General features: G+C 40.8%; 1 protein-coding gene across 1 annotated transcript in view; it reads right to left on the bottom strand.

Moving 5' to 3' along the window:
* DNAH12 (dynein axonemal heavy chain 12) overlaps nucleotides 1–14,543 on the bottom strand; it is a gene marked incomplete at both ends in the record, with an annotated part of 212,727 nt that overhangs the window by 145,652 nt on the left and 52,532 nt on the right. The window contains 6 exons of the mRNA XM_080715991.1: nucleotides 1,245–1,445; nucleotides 2,831–3,016; nucleotides 6,270–6,513; nucleotides 7,294–7,487; nucleotides 7,847–7,981; nucleotides 10,854–10,979. Of these exons, the coding sequence (XP_080572117.1) occupies nucleotides 1,245–1,445; nucleotides 2,831–3,016; nucleotides 6,270–6,513; nucleotides 7,294–7,487; nucleotides 7,847–7,981; nucleotides 10,854–10,979 (1,086 nt within the window). The remainder of the gene's footprint in view (nucleotides 1–1,244; nucleotides 1,446–2,830; nucleotides 3,017–6,269; nucleotides 6,514–7,293; nucleotides 7,488–7,846; nucleotides 7,982–10,853; nucleotides 10,980–14,543) is intronic.

Below are 14,543 nucleotides of genomic sequence, written 5' to 3'. Positions count from 1 at the left end.
AAAAAAGTTTAAAGGTATAGCTTGGAGGTAGAATGCCATCCAATAAAGGGACTTACTTCCCTGTGTGCAATTGTTTATACTTTTATGGGTGCATCAGAATCTTACATCATAATGCCCGTCACAGTGATAATGAGGTACGCGCACACAGCACTTGACAGGTTTCCCCCAGCTCCCTCCTCAGTCCCCTCCTCTGCTTATAGGATACTGGGATTGGCATTGGAATTTCTCACTTACTCACATAATGTCAATGACACGGTCTCCCTCCACCCTTCCCCTAGACCGCCTCCTGTCTCCACTGAAGTTTCTCCTCCATTATCTGAAGTCTTTCTGGTATTTCGATGACTCCCCAGCTTCCGCATACTAGAGTAAATATAGGATCCTTCACTTTCTGTGCCTGGCTAATCTCACTTAGCACAATGTGCTCCAGGACCATTCATTTTCTGCAAATGACATTATTTTGGGTTTTTTTGTGTGTGTGTGTGGTGCTGGAGATGGAACCCAGGGGCATTCGACCTCTGAGCTACAGCCCCAGCTCTATTTTTTATTCTATATATCTTTTTTATTTTTTATTTTTATTTTTTTGGTGGTACTGGGGGTGGAACCCAGAGGCTTTCTACCTCCAGGCTATACTCCCAGACCTTTTTCTATTTTATTTGGAAACAGGGTCTCACTAAGTTGCTGAGAGCCTCACTAAGTAGCTGAGGCTGGCTTCGAACCTGTGCGATCCTCCTGTCTCAGCCTCCCAAGCGCTGGGATTACAAGCGTGTACCACCACACCCAGCCTTTATTCTATATTTTGAAACAGGGTCTTGCTGAGTTGCAAAGGGCCTCACTAAGTGGCTGAGGCTGTCCATGAACCACAATCCTCCAGTCTCAGCTTCCCAAGCGCTGGGATTACAAGCGTGTGCCACCACGCCCAGCTCTAATTTTTTCTTTTTGATTGCTGAGTAGAATTCCACTGTGTGTATATCTCATAATTTCATAATCCCTTCATCTGTTGATGGATACCAAGGTTGGTTCCATAATTTGGCTATTGTGAATTGTGCTGCTATAAACATGGATATGCATATATATTACTATAATTTTATGATTTCAGTCCCTTTGGAAAGATACCCAGGAGTGGTATAGCTGGATCATACAGTGGATCCATTCTCAAATTTCTGAGGAATGTTCACCCTGATTTCCATAGAAGCTAAAGTGCAAATTTTATAAGTAACCGAGAGTTGACTACCATACGTACATACCTTGATCTCTTTTTCAAATGGTTTGATAAAAGGTGAGCCTCTCATTGTTTGCGTTTTTATAATTTGGTCGTCAAGGATTGCCTGAATCTCATCCACTGAAGAAAGAATACAAACTCCAGTATCACGATACAGACTTATGTGAAAAGCAATATCATCCCAAGTCCCTATCATTGTGTGCATGGCTTTCTCTAAGGAAAATTCCTAAAAGTGAAGAACGGAAAAAATATGGAATGGCGAAAAGGGATCTTATTTAATTTACTGACTTGCCCTAGTGAATTAAGTAAGCATTTGATACATTATACTATCATTTCTAGAAGACAATCTGTGACTATATTATAATTTTTATTAGAAAGCTTTTTAATGACTGGACAGGGTGGTGCATGCTTGTAATCTGAGTACTTGGGAGGCTGAGACAGGAAGATTGAGGTTTGTGGTCAGCCTCAGCTACTTAGTGAGGCCCTCTGCAACTTAGTGAGACCCTGTTTTAAAATAAAGAATAAAAAATAGGGCTGGGATGTGGCTCAGAGGTAGAATGCCCCCGGGTTTAACCCCCAGTTCCATGAAAAAAAAATAAAAAGTTTTTTAATGATTGAAAAATTTCTCATAAGAATATAGTTTTAAGCCGGACATAGTGGCACAGGCTTGCAATCCCAGTACTTGGGAGGCTGAGATGGGGGATCACACAGGCTTGCAGCCAGCCTCAGCTACTTAGTGGAGGCTCTCAGCAAATTAGTGAGACGCTGTTTCCAAATAAAATATAAAATAGGTCTGGGAGTGTATCTCGGAGGCAGAAGGCCCCTGGGTTCCATCCCCAGTACCACACACACACAAAAAAAAAAATGAATATAGTTTTAAAATTCACTTTTCAACCAGGCGCAGTGGCACATACGTGCCTGTAATCCCAGCACTTGGGAGGCCTCTGAGACAGGAGAATCACAGGTTCACAGCCAGCCTCAACAATTTAGTGAGGCCCTCAGCAACCTAATGAGACCCTGCTTCCAAATAAAAAACAAACTAGGCTGAAGGTGTAGCTCAGAGGCAGAATGCCCCTGAGTTTAATCCATAGTACCACACATACACACACACACCAAAAAAAATCTTTTTTTCACTTTTCCTGTAAAACCTATTGTTGTCACTATTAAAAGAGACAACAAAATAAAATACCTGCAAACTTTCTCTAAAGTGGCCTGTTTGTTGGCAGCCTGTAATCGGAAGGTGTTTGTATGTTTCAAGAATCCTGTCTCTAGAGTCATACGTATTCTGCTAGGACACACACACACACACACCACCATATCACATGCTACACATACAACCACTTAGAATTCTTAATGGAATAATCATGTATCCATACTAGTTAATTATCCAACTTTATCAGAATGTGGCCAAGTTAGGAAGAGGTCAAAGGCGCCATTTCTGGTCTGGGTTCCATGCAAGCAAGCACATCCTTTTTGTGGGGAAGGTGGTCTATGATTTTCTCCCTCAACCCCTCCCACTGCCACCCAGCGCTATATACTTTCAACCACAATAGGAACTGTGACTATGAGGCTAACAAACTCAGCGGAGGACTTCTGCTGCTCTCTGCTTACCTTGCTTGCACCTGCACTTATCACTTCAAACTTTTCCAAATATGGTGTAAGGTTTAATTTCAAAACCTTTCTCAGTGTTGTTCCAGAATCTGGAGTCAAGTCAAAACCTACAATTTCTGACATCTGTTCCCAGTGACGAGCTCTCATCCCTGGATTGCACAGAATGGAGACAGTAGGAATATACTCCTAATGGTGAAAATATAAACAAAATGTCATTTTTACTTCCATACATATTTATTCCATAAGCAGAGCCTTGATAGTAGAGATTCAATTTATTTCTTTGAATTATTTAACATCTTTATATGACTAAAATCAAAATCTTGATTAACACTTGGAAGAAAAAACTAAGCAAAAGATTCTAAAGTGTATCTGCAGAAATAAGCATGTTGAAAAAGCCAAGAGCATGGTGTGGTGGGCCACACCCGGAACCCCAGCACTGGTGAGTGTCAAACAGGAGAATCACAGGTTTGAGGCCAGGAGGCTGCAACTTAGTGAGACCCTGATTTAAAATAATAAAATAGGTCTAGGAGTATGGCTCGAGGTAGAGCAACCCTACATTCAACCCCCAGCTTACGCATATATATGAGGGCTGGGGAATGTAGCTAAGTAATAGACTACTTGCCTAGCATGCACAGGGCTCTGGGTTTGATCCCCAGAAAATCCCCCCAAAAAATAAAAAGATATTAAAGTATATGACAAAACTATAGTAAGTTAAACTGTGGTATTGCTTTAGAAATTCCAACTTATACATACTATATGTAGAAATCTATATTACAGTCTCTTTACACACATGCACATGAATGAGGAAAACGCCTTGCCAAAATGCCCAAATGTACCAACGATTTCTTTCTGCTCAGTGAGATAAAGGCTTTTAAACCACTTTCTTGGGTTTTTCTATATTATCTGATTTTTTTTTTTTTTTTTTTTTTTTGGTACTGGCTTCCTGGAAGCCCTTCTACCTCCGGGCTACATTCCAATACCTATTTTATACTTTTTATTTGGAAACAGGGTCTCTTAAGCCAGTGGCGCGATCCTCCTGTCTCTGCCTCCCAAGCGCGGGGATTACAAGCATGCGCCACCACACCCGGCTCAAAATGAAATTTTAAAAAAGGATTGGGGCTGGCATGGCGGCGCACGCTTGCAATCCTAGTACTTGTGAGGCTGAGGCAGGAGGATCGCAGGTTTGCTGCCAGCCTCAGCTACTTAGTGAGATCCTCCACAACTTAATGAGATGCTATTTCAAAATAAAGAATAAAAAATAGGGCTGGGGGGTGTAGCTCAGAGGTAGAATGCCCCTGGATCCAACCCCCAGTTCTACAAAAAAAAAAAAAGGAAAAAAAAAAGATTGGGGATGTAGCACAGAGTTAGAATACCCCTGGATTCAACCCCCAGTACTAAAAATAAAATAAAACAAAGTTGGTCAGTTTTACCAGAAAAATCTGATTGTCCCTAAATTTAAACTCCCACAAGGTCCTTATCCTTAGTAAGTTAGTGAGACCTTGTTTCCAAATTAAAAAAAATAAAAAGGCTGGGGTGTATCTCAGAGGAAGAATGCTCCTGGGTGAAAGAAAGAAAGAAAGAAAGAAAGAAAGAAAGAAAGAAAGAAAGAAAGAAAGAAAGAAAGAAGGGAGGGAGGGAGGGAGGGAGGGAGGGAGGGAAGGAAGGAAGGAAGGAAGAAAGGAAGGAAGAAAGAAAGGAAGAGAGAAGGAAGGAAGAAAGGAAGGAAAGAAGGAAGGGAGAGAGAGAATAAAAGAGGTAGGGTATAGTTGGAAGTCTCCTGGTCATATGGAGGTGTGCCTAGAAGGGATTTTTGGACCTGACTCAGGCCCCTCTTCTCTTTCAGGCCATGCAGTGAGCAGCTTGTTTGACCGTGCACTCCCACCACGATATATAGGCCCCAAAGCTATGAGGTCAACTGACCATGGACTGAAACCTCCAAATCTGTGAGCCAAATTAAACTTTTCCTGTGTTTAAGTTGACTGTCTCAGTGATGAACAGCTGACCAACAGTTGTATTACAGTAGATTCTAAGCAGCAGCGTGTCTTCCTTTGTTCTCCACGTGCTGATGTCCTTCAGGAGATACGCAATGTGCTGTAATAGGTCTGAGCAATCTTCTACTCCTTTTCTTGAGCCAGAGGAACCTTTCTGCCCCGATGTTGCCAGATTTTATATGTGTGTTCTCACTGATCTGCTCCAAACGTGATCACTTTTCACCACCCAACCAGCCTTTCCTGCCCCATCACGGTGATGGAAGGCGAGAGATACAGGCAGGACGGAGGCACCGAAGGTCAAGCATGTATACAACGCTATCACAAGGGAGAGAGGGGACGCCTTCCTCGTTTCGATCACCACTTCCTTCCAAGGCTGACCCCCCAGCTCCTTCACAACGCCCATGCCTGGGATGCAAGGTGGGATGGAGTTAGAGCTTGACCGAGAGGTTGAGGCAGAAGAGAAACTTTGAAACCCTTACTGCTTTCTGGTTATTTCCCCTCAATACCATTCATAAGCCATACTCCTTTGAGATGCAACCCATCAATAAAAGAAGGGAAGATTGGCCAGAGGAGGGAGGACAGAGAAGGAAGACACTAATAATTCACAGGCTCAAAGTCAGACAAGGCAGAGATAAATGACTCGACTCTCTACCCTGGGCCTACAGAAGTGAGCATAATCAGGTCTCCTTTTATTTCCTCTTTTCTTTCTTTCTTTCTTTTTTCTTTTTTCTTCCTTTCTTTCTTTTTTTTTTTTTTTTTTGAGCTACACCTCCAGCCCTTTTTTATTTTTTATTTTGAAATGGGGTCTCACTAAGTTGCCAAGTCTGGCCTTTGCTTCAGCCCCCACCCAAGTATTTCTTCTTTAAGTGCCAATGTCATTCTCTTAGGTCTGCTACCCCATAGCTACAGATTCACAACTGATATCCTTACAGCTTGTGGGTAGACAAAAAGAGGCTCCTTTCCAGAGTCAGTTCAAAAAGTCCAGGGAAAACTCTGGCCCAATTTGGGCTCATTGTGAGTCAGATGCCCACTGGGGGTAAGATATGTTGGATGCCGATCAAACCACTTTATACTGATTGCCATGTACAACAGTAAGATCCAAGATGGACTTCATAATATTTATATATATATATATATATATATAATCACAAAGTTGAGAAGATATGTATAATGTTAAAATGCCATTAAAGCCGGGCATGGTGGTGCACGCCTGTAATCCCAGTACTTGGGAGGGAGGTTGAGATAGGAGGATCGCACGGGTTCAAAGCTTACCCTCAGCTACTTACTTAGTGAGGCTCTCAGCAACTTAGTGAGACCCTGTTTCCAAATAAAGTATAAAATATGTCTGGGAGTATAGCTGAGAGGTAGAAAGTACCTGGGTTCTATCCCCAGTACCACAAAAATAAAATAAAATAAAATAAAATAAAATGCCATAAATATGTTCATACCTTAAAAGCCTTTATCTGCTCCATTACCGTGGTGCACATAGTAATCGTAGGAATCTCTTTTGGTTCCTCTTCAGGTTTCTCTTCTACCAAAGACCGTCTCCTCGCCGCCTTTCTTTTTTCTTGTAATTCTTTCTTTTGCTTCATTTGGAAAAATTTAAGTGTCTTAAAGATTTCTCGGGAAAAGTCCTCTACATCGGCTTCCATGCCTTCCCCATTGAGGTCCAGAAACCCTCCGTCCATCCACCTGAATTCACAGAAAGAGAGCAGTAAACTCATCAGCTTGGACTAGGAAGGGCAGATCCCTTACTTTTATAAAAGAAATAAATGAGGTGAAGAACAAATAATGCTTTTTCTCAGCCGCACGGGTAGAGCTGATGGTAAAAACACAGAACTAAAATCATCATTTTACCTACACTGCATGTGCCAGGATATGTATCAGATTACATATAGATTATAAATGGTTAACTATCGCTATCCAGATAAAATACAAATTTGACTCTATACTTCTAATGTTTGGTGTAAATAGTAGTCAAATTAATTCTATGAAAAAGTGAACTGACTCTGAAAACCCCAAATGTTATGTCAAAAATTCTATTAATAAGGTTAGGTGGTACATTGGGATCACTGATGCTTCTCCTGTAAGATAACTGGTTCTCACTCAAATGAATTCGTTCTAACTTTAAACATTAAACCAAAAAATAAATAAGCAAAACAGCTTACATTTTATACCTTCTTATGTATCATTTACTTAATTGTGTGTGTGCATGTGTGTGTGTGTGTGTGTGTGTGTGTGTGTGTGTGGTACTGGGGATTGAACCCAGGGACATTCTTCCTCTGAGCTACACACCCGGCCCTATATTTTATTCTTTATTTTTCAAAAGGGTCTCACTACATTGTGAGGCCTCACTAAGTAGCGGAGGCTGCAATCATCTGGTCTCAGCCTCCCAACTACTGGGATTACAAGCGTGCAACACGACACTTGGCTCATTTACTTAATATTTTTTGTTGTATTACCAGAAATTACCGTTTTTCTGTTCGCTGCCACTTCAAAACAAAATTAAAAAATTTCTGGTAGGGCTCAATATTGACTTTTAACTTATCCAGTTCAGGATATTTTGTCAATTCCCATTTGAAAAGTTCCTCCTCTTTATTAATAAACTGAACTGCTTCTTCAGATTCCTGGATACGTTTCTGTAGATGTCTTACATCTGTCACATACTGAAACCAAAAAAAATTTATCTCAAGAAACATCCAATGTTACGCTATATACAATGTTAAAAATTAATATCCAATTTGTAAAAATATGATATTACATAGAATACATCATATTTATACAGCAACTTTATATATTAACGTCATAACACTACTATGAGAGGACAAAAGGTAGGATTATATCTACTTTACAAACAGAAAACTAAGTCACAAAATAGATTACATACATAGTACCAGTTTCAGGCTGGAGTCAAGTCATTATTTGCCATGGGGAGCAGTTTTTTCTATATTTGTAAATTTATATTAACGTGTCCTGCACTAATCTATGGGCTGGCCGTAGCTACTGTCACAGAGACTTCTCTGACCTGCTGCATGCGATCCAGCTCCGCAAACTCCGTGAACTCTTCCATGCGACGCGACTCCTTCTCTATTTCCAAAATCAGCTTCTCTCTCTTGGCTATTAGTTCATTTTCCCTTTTATGTTTAGCAATCTCAATGATCTTTTTAAAAGATAATTTAATGATTTTAATTATTATAATACAAAGACAGGTTAACAAATAAGAAATCTAAATCCCTTGTTTTATAATAAGACCATCAGAGAAAAATGAATAAAAAACACTGTTTATAGTGACTGATAAAGATGCAAATAATAAATGACACACAAATTAATTTCCCAGAGTTTCCCAATTCTAATTAATTAGACATTTAACAGATTCTAGAAAAACTTATTATTAGCCTGGCGTGGTGGTACACGCTTGTAATCACAGCATTTGGGAGGCTGAGACAGGGGGATCGTGGTTCGTGGACAGCCTCAGCTGCTTAGTGAGGCCCTTTGCAGCTCAGTGAGACCCTGTTTCAAAATAAAAAATAAAAAAAAATAGGGCTGAGGGTGTAGCTTGGAGGTAGAATGGCCCTGGGTTCCATCCCCAGTACTGAAAAAAAAAAAAGCTATTATCATTTATTGAGCACACACATGCAAGAACTTATCTATATTACCAATTACCACTTGGTATTATTTTCAATTCAGAGATGAAGAAATTGAGGTTTATGGAGGTCAAGAGGATGTTCAAGGTCACAAAATTACAAATGTGAATTCTTTTTGGGGGGATACTGAGGGTTGCATCCAGGAGCATTCTACTTCTGAGTTACACCTCCAGTCCTATTTTTTATTCTTTATTTTGAAATATGGTCTCACTAAGTAGCTGAGACTGGACGTAAACCTGCAATCCTCCTGTCTCAGCCTCCCCAGTACTGGGATTACAAGCGTGTGCCACCACGCCCAGCAAGCCCATGATTCTCATTCTTATTCCTCTTTACCTCCCAACTTAGGAGAAGATGGCTTATATTAGGACTTAAAAAAATGTGTGGGTGAGGGGTGGGGAGTACAGGGGATTCAACCCAGAGGTGTTCTACTTCTGAGCCACATCCCCAGCCCTATTTTATTTTTTATCTTGAAATAGGGTCTCACTAGGTTACTGAGTCTCCCTATGTTGTTGAGGCTGTCCTTGAATCTGTGATTCTATCAGCCTCCCAAATACGGGGATTACAAGCATGCACCCCCAAGTCCAGCTGGACTTTTTCAGATTTAAATCCAATCTGAAATATAAATGACACATGTCTATTATGTCTTGTTTTTATGACCTTGAGCAAGTTATTCAACTTCTTTGAGTTTTATTTTTCTCATCTATAAAATGGGGGGTACTGGGTGTGATGGTGCATGCTAGTAATCCCAATACTTGGGAGGCGGAGACAGGAGGATCCCAGGTTCTCAGACAGCCTCCACTACTTAGTGAGGCCTTCCACAACTTAGTGAGACCAGGGTTCAAAAATAAAGGAAGAGTAAAATATAGGGCTAGGGATGTAGCTCAGAGATAGAATGCCCCTGAATACATTCCCGGTACCACAAAAATAAATAAATAAATAAATAAATAAATAAATAAATAAATAAATAAATAAATAAATGTGGGAACAGCCAAGCATGGCAGCATATGCCTGTCATCCCAGTACTTGGGAGGTGAGGAGTGCAGGGTTGAGGACAGTTCAGAAATTTAGTGAGACCTTCAGCAACTTAACTAGACTCTGTTTCAAAACAAAAAATAAGAGCTGGGTGTTGTGGCAGTAATCCCAGTACTTGAGAGGCTAAAATAGGAGGATCTTGGGTTCAAGGCCAGCCTCAGCAAATTACCAAGACCCTATTTCAAATGAAAAATAAAATAGGGCTGGGGTGTGGCTTGGAGATAGAATGCCCCTAAGTTAAATCTCTAGTACTAAAATAAATAAATAAATGAATAAATAAATAAATAAATGGAAATGGGGAAATAGAAGCACCTGGGATTTTTATAAATATTTAAAGATTTGATAACTCAAAAGCATTTAGTTCAGTGCTTACTATCATCAATTTATTTATTTTTTTAATTTTTTTGTTTTTGTGAGTCTGAGGGTGGAACCCAGGGGCATTCGACCTCCGAGCTACACCTCCTGCCCTATTTTGTATTCTTTACTTTGAAACCAGGTCTCACTGAGTTGCAGAGGGCCTCACTAAGTAGCTGAGGCTGTCCGGGAACCACGATCCTCAGGTCTCAGCCTCCCGAATGCTGGGATGACAAGCGTGCACCACCACGCCAGGCTCTATCATCGATTTATATAATAGCCTGACTGCTTTATTGTCAACTCCTTTACTTACTAAATGCTGTGAGTTAAGCCTAAAAGTGTGTCCTAAGTCTGTAGGGAAATAAACATTGCCAGACTCAGACTTAGCTTAACACATGAACTTTTTAAAGATATGTGGCAGCCAGGCATGGTGGTGCACGCTTGTAATCCCAGTACTGGGGAGACTGAGACAGAAGGATCACAGGTTTGTGGCCAGCCTCAGCTACTTAGTGAGGCGCCCTCCACAATTTAATGAGACCCTGTTTCAAAATTAAGCATTAGCCGGACATGGTGGTGCATGCTTGTAATCCCCACGCTTGGGAGGCAGAGACAGGAGGATCGCACAGGTTCAAAGCCAGCCTCAGCTACTGAGTGAGGCTCTTAGCAACTTAGTGAGTCCCTGTTTCCAAATAAAGTATAAAATAGGTCTTGGAGTGTAGCCAGGAGGTAGAACAGTCCCAGGGTTCCACCCCCAGTACCACACACACACACACACACACACACACACACACACTAATAATAATAATAATAATAATAATAATAATAATAAAGCATTAAAAAAATAGGACTAGGGATATAGCTCAGAGGTAGAATACCCCTGGGTTCCATCCTCAGTGCTGGAAAAAAAAAAAAAGAAATATGGCAAATAAAGATGAAACTTAAATGTAAACCCTGCGCTTAAAAGGTCAGAATGCTAAAACACATACTGAAAAGTATATTTACCTCATCGTTCTCATCAAAGACAGGATTGATTTTTCTAGGCCACATGAGGACAGTAGCATTGAGAGCTAAGTCTTCTTGAGGAAAGAGAAAGTTATCTAAAAAGTAACACATCTGACGTTTAGATTCCTGCAAAAGAAACTCTAGATATGATACACCATAGTAAAAAATCGGAGGCATTGTGAAAAAGATTAGACTCAGCAATCCCTAATATCCTTTTAGATTTCCATGTGCTCCTGATTATTAACTGGCATTTTATGCACTGCCCAAATCACATGGCACTTCAACAGCTGCAGCGCTTATTTGGCTTCAGGCCACACAACTGTAATTTCACAAGGACAATGAAGCTTCTGAAATGTTTCTCTGGCAGTTGACCTAATATAAAGGTATTCTTGGCCTTCTCCGTACATGACTAGAAAAAGCGATCAAACGCTCAAGAAACCCTGAAATGTTTTATTTTAGATGATTCCTTTTAGCCAGGCATGGTAGTGCACGCCTGCAATCCCTGTACTTGGGAGGCTGAGCCTCGAGGATCGAAGGTTCAAGAGCAGCCTCAGCAAGTAGTGAGATTCTCATCAACCTAGTGAGACCCTACTTCCAAATAAGAAGAAAATCGGGCTGGGGGTGTAACTATAAAGTAGAAAACCTCTGTGTTCAATTCCCAGTACCACAAAAAAAGCTTCATTGTTTAATATTTTATATAAATGTATATATGAGGCATATAGAGATATGACTTAAAAGTAAAAACATTGATTCATGTAATTCATTATACTGATAAGTTAAAAGAGAAAAGCAAATGATTTTCTCACTAGATACAAAAGAAAGTGTTAAATTCAACATCCAGTCATAATAACTGGAAAAAATCTAGGAGCATATTAACAACAGGTGGCGCACACTTGTAATCCCAGCATTTGAGAGGTTGAGACCGTAGGATCGCGGTTCGCAGCCAGCCTCAGCTACTTAGTGAGGCCCTCTGCAACTTAGTGAGACCCTGTCTCAAAATAAAGAGGAACCCCAGTGCCACTAAAAAACGATAATAATAATAATAACAGCCGGGTGTGGTGGCGCACGCTTGTAACCCCTGCGCTTGGGAGGTGGAGACAGAAGGATCACACAGGTTCGAAGCCAGCCGCACTGGCTTAAGAGACCCTGTTTCCAAATAGAAAATATAAAAATAGGAGGTCTGGGAGTGTAACCCGGAGGTAGAAGGGCTTCCAGGAACCCCAATACCACCAAATAAATAAATAAATAAATAAATAAATAAATAATAATAGGACAGGGGTGTAGCTCAGAGGTCGAATGCCTCTGGGTTCCATCCTCAGGCCCACACACACACACAAAATTACAACAAATGTCACACCCCATGAAAACTTTCCCTTGGAAAGCAGGATAAAGATGAGAATTTGTGCCAGTGATGTGTTGCTATTCAACCGTGTACTAGAGAAGCCAACTGCCCCATTGTAGCAAAGAAAATAAACTTTTATATTTATTTATTTATTTATTTATTTATTTATTTATTTATTTATTTATTTATTTTGCAGGTCTGGGGATGGAACCCAGAGACATTCTACCTCCAAGCTACACCACCTACCCAATTTTTTATTCTTTATTTTGAAACAGGGTCTCACTGAGTTGCAGAGGTCCTCCAGTCTCAGCCTCCCAAATGCTGGGATTACAAGTGTGTGCCACCATGCCTGGCCTGAAAATAAACTTTTAGAAATGTGCAATATTGCTGAGTATGGTGGCACACACTTGTAATCCCAGCATTTGGGAGGCTGAGACAGGAGGATTGTGGTTCTCGGACAGCCTCAGCTACTTAGTGAGGCCTTCTGCAACATAGTGACCCTGTTTCAAAATAAAGAATAAAGAATGGATTTCCAGAGTGTTCGATCCATTTCTTTCCCTGGTAGTGACTGCTGGCTGTTCACTTAAAAAAAAAAATCTATATTGGGAGAGCTGGGCGTGGTGGCGCCCGATTGTCATCCCAGCATTTGGGAGGCTGAGACAGGGGGATCACGCAGGTTCGAAGCCAGCCTCAGCTACTGAGTGAGGCTCTCAGCAACTTAGTGAGACCCTGTTTCCAAATAAAATATAAAAAAATAGGTCTGGGAATATAGCCCAGGAGGTAGAATGCCCCTGGGCTCCACCCCCAGTACCACCAAAAAATAAAATAAAAAATAAATCCAGGCATAAGTGGTGCACACTTGTTATCCCAGTATTCGGGAGGCTGAGACAGGAGTGCCGGTGTCCAGCCATAGCAGGAGTCGGGGGTCCGTGAGCGGTGGGGTGAGGAGTCGGCGGAGTAAGGCGGAGAAACAGCACACAGCTCAATGGAGGGTGAAGCTGCTCTCTTTATTTTCGGTTTTGGCAAGCATTTTATACTTTCTGTTTTGGCTACATTCTACTCTTACGATTTTTTTTTTTCAGAATTAATACATCGGTAAATATACAAAGAACGAATACATCAAGACAAGGTGGCAGAAGGCCAGTTTCTTTTCTTAAGGGAACATTTCCTCTTACAAGCAACCAAGAAAAAGATCAGAAGTTTATTATTAACTACTAATGAAATATCATAACAATATTCTATAATAATCGTTGAATTACCTGATTAATATACACTTTTGTTTTTAGTTAATAGGCACCACTGAGGAGAGGAACGTTTTATACTTTCCCACATCCCAAGGCTGCCTGGGTACCCATCTGTTATTAACTCCAATCATGACTATTCTGCTGCTGTCCGCATATCCAGTGTACGACCAAGGGGGTAGGGTTCCTGGGGGTCAGTAGGCACGCTACCATAGCCTACCTCTGATTACATATGCTGGCCTCCCAGGACTCACGACGGTGGGAACAATTTGTATTGGCACTGTTTTAGGGGTTTTTTTATGTTTTTTTTTTGTTGTTGTTGTTGTTAATAGTTGCTTGGGAAACACCTGGGGAGGATTGGTTGTCTTTAAGGCTTGTTCTGATTGTAATTGTCTGCGTCTTTATAGAATGTTTTGTTAGCCCGGTCATTGAAAATTTCAAGTGCAGCCCGTACATAAATGTTAAAACTTCAGGGGATAAATCTTAAATTAATTTAGACAATTTGGGGCCATTGATAACATAAGTCTCAAGTACCTTTTTGGTAAAAAGGCCAATTTCAAGAAATCCCAAAATACTCATGCCTAATACTGTCCCCCAGAAGGAGATGCCGCGCGCCCTTTTCTGGAAATGTCTGCCGTCCAGCGTTCCCTAAAATGAGCCTTGCTCAATTTTAGACTGGGAAGAAGGCTCGACACAGGAGGATCACAGGTTTGAGAACAGCCTCAGAGCAGTGAGACTCTGATCAACCTAGTGAGATCTTGTTTCCAAATAAAAATAAAATAGGTCTGGGGACATAACTCAGAGGTAGAAGGGCCCTGGGCTCAATCCCCATTACCAAAAAGAGATTAGACAGATAGATGATAGCTAGAGAGAGAGATAGATAGATAGATGATACACGATAAGGCTGGGAATGTAGCTCAGAAATAGAATGTCCCTGGGTTCAATCCTCAGTACACTCTCCTAAAAATTCATATTATTTAAGGATAATTGGTGAAACTAAAAATTAAAGATACAATAACTGTACAAATCAAGTGAAAGCCACTAGAAGAGGGAGGAAGAGTGGTAAAGAAGGATCTCTGATCAGAAAGTCATACACTTTCTGATCAT

Source organism: Muscardinus avellanarius, assembly GCF_963383645.1.
Source record: "Muscardinus avellanarius genome assembly, chromosome: 18".
Lineage (NCBI taxonomy): Eukaryota > Metazoa > Chordata > Mammalia > Rodentia > Gliridae > Muscardinus > Muscardinus avellanarius.
Note: the sequence above shows the minus strand (reverse complement) of the source record. Positions and strands in the feature narration are given on the sequence as shown.